This window comes from Theropithecus gelada, chromosome 6 (assembly GCF_003255815.1).
Source record: "Theropithecus gelada isolate Dixy chromosome 6, Tgel_1.0, whole genome shotgun sequence".
In the NCBI taxonomy this organism is placed as follows: Eukaryota; Metazoa; Chordata; class Mammalia; order Primates; family Cercopithecidae; genus Theropithecus; species Theropithecus gelada.
This window is the reverse complement of record NC_037673.1, coordinates 140,130,848-140,138,959: the sequence shown is the minus strand read 5'-3', so window position 1 is coordinate 140,138,959 and position 8,112 is coordinate 140,130,848. Positions and strand designations below refer to the sequence as shown.

General features: G+C 37.2%; 1 protein-coding gene across 1 annotated transcript in view; it reads right to left on the bottom strand.

Annotated features, from left to right (window-relative positions):
* Positions 1-1,212: 1,212 nt before the first annotated feature.
* HMHB1 (histocompatibility minor HB-1) overlaps positions 1,213-8,112 on the bottom strand; it is a 9,279-nt gene continuing 2,379 nt past the window's right edge. Inside the window, 1 exon segment of the mRNA XM_025389422.1 lies at positions 1,213-1,301. Within this exon segment, the coding sequence (XP_025245207.1) occupies positions 1,213-1,301 (89 nt within the window).

Below are 8,112 nucleotides of genomic sequence, written 5' to 3'. Positions count from 1 at the left end.
AAATTCTGTACTCAACCATACCTATTTTTATTTTTTTAATTTAAAATGGTGTCTTCTAATGATAGGAAGTTAAAACAATACCAATGTATAAGTCCTACTCACCATTCCATACCCACCTTCTGCTGTTAACAGTTTGTTGTGTATTCATCTGCATCTTTTATTTTTTTGAGATAGAATTTCACTCTGTTGCCCAGGCTGGAGTACAGTGGCGCAATCTCGGCTCACTGCTACGAACTCCGCCTCCCGGGTTCTGGCCATTCTCCTGCCTCAGTCTCCCGAGTAGCTGGGACTACAGGTGCCCACCACTATGCCCGGCTAATTTTTTGTATTTTCAGTAGAGATGGGGCTTCACCATGTTGGCCAGGATGGTCTCGATCTCCTGACCTCATGATCTGCCCACCTCAGCCTCCCATCTGCATCTTTTATTGTGTGCATAAAACACATATATAAGTCCATAAAAATGTATTGTTTTCTTTTATGAAAATTGAATCATAAATGAAAAATGCTGTTTTCATTTAATCAGGTAGTATGAACATTTTTCCCATGTTCTAACATACAGGTATACTCTGTTCCTTTTATTGTCCACAGAGTGTCCCATAGTATGAATGAATGTACTATAATCTATTTAACTATTTCCCTAGTGATAGACACTTAGGTTTGTTTTTAAGGTTGTTGTTGTTTTTCGTTTGAGAAACACTGCTACAATAAAAATCCTGGTACACTCAGGCAAGCATTCCTGTGGGACACATTACTAAAGGTTAAATTTCTAAATATAAATGTTTCTACTTCAAAAAAAAAAAATGAATGTATACTATCACATTACTCTCCACAAGTGTTGTAACTGCTTGTTTCCCAGGAGTGTGCCAGGGGAAAGAGCTCTGTGCTTGGTAGCCATTATTAATTCACGTCTTAGTGTGGATTTGCTTGAAGTCACTTCTCGCTTTGATAGGACCCTAGATGCTCTCAAAGGAGGATCTAACAAAAAAGAAAGGAAGCCTCTAAGAAAGAGGTGAATTCATAAATCATGGCGGGTTAATCCTGTTTGGGAAAATGAGAGACGCACACACGTTCAACAGTTGACTCTTCATTTCACTGTGCAGAGCAGAGGCATATGTTCCACTTGCTTAATTTTACTCTTCTTGATGCTCAGCAATTTGTCCCTGCTCATCCACACCAAAACTCTGGGATTCGAGTCAAACCTCAACAGCAGTGTCAAGGCCCATGAGTCAGGGAAGAGCTGTGCCTCAGATACACATCATCTTCAACTTCAACCTATTCAGACTTCCAAACATGCAGACAGCCTATAGAAAAGAATGGCTGAGCTGAGACTTGAGCTTAAAACTTCTCAGCAGTATTTTCTATTTAGGTTAATAAAACTCCAAAGCAGAGTAAAGAGGACTTGTGTTAGTTTTTTTGTTTTGTTTTGTTTTTATTTTTATTTATTTATTTATTTATTTTACAATAATGACCTGGGGCAGCACTTGTAGTAATGCATGGCTTTGGTATTTGCATAGCATAAGCTTACATTCATTAGAAAAGCATGTTATTCATTGAATTTCCCACGAATACCAGTGGTTTTAATTAAGAAGAAAATTAATGAAATGCAATTGGTTTTGCTAATAAAGAACCATGCTAATTCCTGCAAAAAATCTAATTTTCTATAATTAGCTCATATGGAATTCATTCATTAGAAAGAAAATCATGTATACATGCAGAAAACCAAACTGCTGAGCTGGAGAGTTTCTAATAACTGAACTCTGAGAGTAACTGTTGAATAGAAGAAAAAACATTAAGCCAATATTTCCTGATATAGTATATCTCATGGCAGATTTCCAGAGCAACCATGAAAGGGGCCTCTTATTTTAGAGCCAAGCCTATGTGAAATGAGATTATTCTCTTAAGAACAATTTTTCCATAAGCCCAGGTTGTAAGGGCAAGAATATCTGATGTCATCCTTGTCATGACTAAGCCAAGAAAGGAGACTAGAGAAAATTTATTCTATTGCCATGACTCTGGGCATTTAAAAAATCAACAGGGGGCTTTGGAACTGGATAAAATCTAAATGTTCAATGTATGCACTAAGACACTGAGACATGGGGTATTGCCCATTATGGCCCCCCACTATTTACTTATTTATCATTTATTTATTTATTTATTTATTTATTTATTTATTTATTTTTTGAGACAGAGTCTCGCTCTGTCGCCCAGGCTGGAGTGCAGTGGTGAGATCTCGGCTCACTGCAACCTCCGCCCCCTGGGTTCAAGTGATTCTCCTGCCTCAGCCTCCCAAGTAGCTGGGACTACAGGCACCCACTACCACACCCGGCTAATTTTTGTATTTTTAGTAGAGACAGGGTTTCATCACCTTGGTGTGGCCCCTTTTTAAACTGCATTAAGCTGAAAGCCTTTCACTTACGGATAAGGATTCCTCTTAGATATCTACAAAGAAGTTGCCAGGATATTGTAGTAGACTTTTAGGGTTCTCTGCCCAACTTACAATAACCCCATAACCGCTCTTTTCAGCTTAAGTGTTGACAACTACTGTATATTATGTGGCTCCGTGCTCCTCCCTACCACCAAAACCAAATTCTCTTTCCCCGGAATTTGGTATTGAAACTAAAATATTGTGACTGAGTCTTGGCTGGTAAGTGGAAGAAATCTGTCAAGAATTGTGTAATTCCTATCTTCTATTACCACAATCATGGAGAAGCAGAGAAAAGAGAGATTGAGAGAGATACAGAGAGACAGAGAGGTGAGGAGTTGGAGAAGGGATGTGGAGAGACAATCAGAGAAAAGAAATAGAAAAGAAAGGTCTTCTGTTTTTATGGTTTCTAGTTCAGGTGACTTTCTAAAGCCTGGCTGAGTTCTTGACTTTGATACCCCTCTATCCTTATAACTGACCTCCCCTCTTTTGCTGATGTTAACCTGAATAGAATTCTGTACTTGCAACAAAATGTCTAACCATTGCACATGTTGGAGTACATATTTAAGAAGAGACCAGCTGGGGTAGAAGCCAGAGAAGAAAAAAGGTAAGAGAAAAAAAAAAAGCAAGTACTTGCTATGTGTCAAGCACCTTGCTAAACACTTTAAAAATTACCTCATTACTCAATAAAGTATCCTTTAAAAAGATGTTATTTCTCCCCGTGTTTTCAAGGAAGAGTTCCAGATTTCAGAGATTTAACTATAGGCTGCACAGCTGGCTGGTAGAAGATCTGGAGTTTGTATTCACATTCGGGCTATTGGGCTTGGGCTCTAGTCTGACCGTGATAAATAACAGTCACTATAATACTTGTGTAACCTTGAGCAAAGCACTTCACTCTATTTAGGATTTGGGTAAATATAATACTATTTAAGGTCCCTTCCACCTTAGTAGTATAGTATCACTTTAAAAATTTATTTAGAACAGTGTTTCTTTATCCAGTAGTTTGAGTAGGGGTGGAAGTGTGTGAGTTAGATCTAAGCTCTCTTCTATGTCATTTCAAATTTTACCCATCCTTCATCCCTACCCTACCCTTCCCCTAAAGAATTCCATAAGGTCTGGTGGATGTGTAAAGATCATGGGCAACAGTGTCAGGATTTAAACCCAGGGCTGTCTTACCACTTTGTTATGCTGCTGTTTCCTCTTTTACTATGCCTATTGGAATAATGTAGAAGTTCAATAATTTTTTCAATGGAATTGCATGAATATTTGCCACAAATGACTAATATGTCCTATTTTGAATGCTTCACACATTATAGAATTAACTTGTCAATTTCTAATAAAAATCTGGCTGGTATTTGTATTGGAATTGCTTTGAATCTATTGATCAGTTTGGGGATATTGCTGTCTTCACAATATTGAGCCTTCTAATCCATGAATATAATATAATTTTCCACATTTTCAAAGGTCTTCTTTAATTTCCTCAGCAGTTTTGTAGTTTTCAGCATAGAATTTTTGCATTGCATTTATTAATTTATTTCTAGGTATTTGATATCTTTGGATGCTACTGCCAATCAATATTGTGAAAATGAACCTACTGCCAAAAGAAATCTACAAATTCACACAATCCCCATCAAAATACAACCATCATTCTTCACACAATCAGGAAAAAAACAATTCTAAAATTCACAAGGAACCAAAAAATAGCCCACATAGCCAAAGCAAGATAAGCAAAAAGAACAAATTTGGAGCTATCACATTACCTGATTTCAAACTATACTATAAGACATAGTCACCAAAACAGCATGGTACTGGTATAAAAATAGGTACATAGACTAATGGAACAGAATAGAGAACCAGAAATAAACCCAAATACTTACAGCCAACTGATATTTGACAGAGCAAACAAAAACATGTAGTGGGGAAAGGACACCCTCGTCAACAAGTGGTGCTGGGATAATTGGCAAGCCACAGGTAGGAGAATGAAACTGGATCCTCATCTCTCACGGTATACAAAAATCAACTCAAGATGGATTAAGGACTCAAATCTAAGACCTGAAACTGTAAAAATTCTAGAAGATAACATTGGAAAACCCCTTCTAGACATTGGCTTAGGCCAGGATTTCATGCCCAAGAACCCAAAAGCAAATGCAGTAAAAACAAAGATAAATAGGTGGGACTTAATTAAACTCAAGAGTTTTTGCACAGCAAAAGAAAGAGCGGAGTAAACAGATGACTGAGTGGGAAAAAATCTTCACAATCTATACATGTGACAAAGGACTAAGGACTAATATCCAGAATCTACAACAAACTCAAACAAATCAGTAAGAAAAAAAATATCCCATCAAAAAGCAGGCTAAGGACATGAATAGACAATTCTCAGAAGAAGATGTACAAACGGCCAAAGAATATATGAAAAAACACTGAGCATCACTAATGATCAAGGAAATGCAAATCAAAACCACAGTGCAATACCACCTTACTCTGCAAGAATAGCTATAATAAAAAAATCACAAAACAGTAGACGCTGGCATGGATGCAATGAACAGGGAACATTTTTACACTGTTGGTGGGAATATAAACTAGTACAACAATTATGGAAAACAGTGTGGAGATTATTTAAAGAACTAAAAGTAGAGCTACCATTTGATCCAGCAATCCCACTACTGGGTATCAACCCAGAGGAAAAGAAGTCATTATACGAAAAAGATAATTGCACACACATGTTTATAGCAGCATAATTCGCAACTGCAAAATCATGGAACCAACCCAAATACCCGTTAATCAATGAGTGGATAAAGAAACTGTGGTATATCTATACAATGGAATACTACTCAGCCATAAAAAGGAATTAATTAATGGCATCCATAGTGACCTGAATGAGAATGGAGAGTATTATTCTAAGTGAAGTAACTCAGGAATGGAAAACCAAATATCATGTGTTCTTATAAATGAGAGCTAAGCTATGAGGACACAAAGGCATAAGAATGACATGGGCTTTGGGGACTCAAGGGGAAAGGGTGGGAAGGGGGTGAGGGATGAAAGACTACAAATAGGATGCAATGTATACAGCTCATGTGATGTGTGCACCAAAATCTCAGAAATCACCACTAAAGAACTTACTCATGTAACCAAACACCACCTGCTCCCCAATAACCTATGGAAATAAAAAGATTTTAAAAATATATTCTTGGTAGCAGAATAATATTCTCCCCCAAGATGCTCGTGTCCTAATCCTCAGAACCATGGCAAAGGATAATTAAGTTTGCAGATGGAATTTAGATTGCTAATTAGGTGACCTTAAAATAGGGAGATTGTTTTGGGTTATCTGAGAAAGCTTAGTGTAATAAAAGGGGTCTTAAAAGTGGAAAAGAGGGCCAGGCACAGTGGCTCATGCCTGTAATTCCAGCACTTTGGGGGGCTGAGGTGGGCGGATCACCTGAGATCAGGAGTTCAAGACCAGCCTGGTCAACATGGCGAAACCCTGTCTCTACTAAAAATACAAAAATTAGCCAGGCATGGTGGCACTCACCTGTAATCCCAGCTACTCAGGAGGCTGAAGCAGGAGAATCACTTGAACCCGAGAAGTGGAGTTTGCAGTGAGCTGAGATCGCGCCACTGCACTCCAGCCTGGGTGACAGAGCGAGACTCCATCTCGAAAACAAACAAATAAAAAAACAAACAACAAAAAAAAAAAAAAGGAAAAAAGAAAAATGTAGAAGAGGTAGAAGAGGGAAGCAAAACAGGAAAGTTAAAGGGATACATTTCTTGGAAAAAAGGTTAGAGAGCTGCAACATTGTCAGCTTTAAAGATGGAAGATGGGACCACGAGCAATGGAATGCAGGTAGATCTCTAAGTTGGAAAAGGAAAGGAAAAGGATTCTCCCTGAGAGCCTTCAGGTAAAACCACAGCCCCGCTGACACCTTGACTATATAGCTGAATAAGGCCCCAATTGGATTTCTGTCCTCTTAACTGTAAGATAATGAATTGTGCAGATTTAAACTACTAAGTTTCTGGTAATTCAGTATAGCAACAATAGGAAATTAATATGGAGTTAGGGAAAAGTTCAGTAACTCAGGACTCTGAACTTTGTTAGAAAGGTCAGTTCTCTCTTCACCCCTAATCCCTTCATTCGTGGAGCTTACCCCATGGTGACATCCTGCAATTTGCCAGCTTTGGGAACAGTATCAGGCAGAGCAACGTTTGCTTTTTTGCACCATCCATGCCGCAAAGCTGAGCAACAGAAAGGTTTGACGGGATAACAAATATCAACATATGAGAGCTAGGTCAGGAGGAAAAACCTGGTAGAAGCCACACAGTATTTGTGCAGTAGCCACAGGTATTTGTGGGCACAGGTGAAGCACTACTTCGAAGGATAACTTTTAGTGGGGACAAATTCCATTTTGAGAAAGTAGGAGGTTGAAAGATAGAATTTTTATAATTATGACTCTATTTGTAGGTGAGGCCACCTTGGATTATGCTAACGATAAGGTATACACTAATACTTGCTAATTTCTGAAGTTTATGACATAATTTTAAATATAATTAGAGAAGATTGAGGATTACCCCTATAATGACAGCATCCTTGCATATTAGTTTTTCAATATCTTGAGTGATAAAAAACGAGGAGGATGTGAGATGTTGTGCTGGGAAGTGCACATTGGCCTCAGACTCTCCTCTCTCTGCCAGCTAAGTCCTGAGTGAGCTCCTACTATGAACTGAAATGCAAAAAATGGAAAGGGCATTTGTGGGGGCCAGTGTAAGCCAACTGTTTCCATCCTTATTCCTTAACTCAGAAATGCAAATGAAGAATGACATTGTCAATTTCATGAGCAGTCCATATTTTTTTCTTTTGACAAGAGATAAAGTAAATAGCATATGGATCTCCTCTGGCAGAATTACAAATAAAAGTATTTTATAAGGATATGAGTTATAAAATTAACTTTTTGTTATCTCTAAAGTGTTACTTTGCAAGGAAAAAATATAAGTAATAAGTATCAGTATTCCTTTTTTTTGGATCCATATTTGGCTGGATGCAGCCCGGACAGGTGTCATGGTTATAGAATATTGTCATGCGTCTGAGTTGTGATTTCAGTATGCTTATTGCTAGTTCTTTTTTAATTTTGCTATGTTTTTAATAAAGGAAAAGACAAGGATAGATGAGGAAAATATAGAGTATTTTTTATCTTCAGTACATGTCAGTAAGAATGATGCTATGAAATTTCAGTTAATAATGAAATTGGAGCTACAAAGACCAAATCATAAATAAAATGGATTTGCAATAGTGTTACTCATAGTAGCACACAAAAAAATGAAAATATCATGTACCATATGATATTTGCCTCTGCACTGAGTTAGATCTGTGCTTATGCTTCAATACTGTAATTGGCCAACTCATTTCTATTGCCTATGGAGCAAAAGTCTGAAATAAAAAAGAATATTCATATTTATTACTTATATTTCTTCCTTGCAAAATGACAATTTGGAGATTTTAAAAAGTTAATTTTATAACTCACAGCCTTACAAAAGAATTTTATTTGTTATTCTTCCAAAGAAAATCCACATGCTATTTACTTTATCTCTCACCAATAGAAAAAATATGGACTCCTCATGAGATTGACAATGTCTTTCTTCATTTGAGTTTTTTTTTTTTTTTTTTTTTTTTTTTTTTTTTTTTTTTTTTTGGGGTTTTC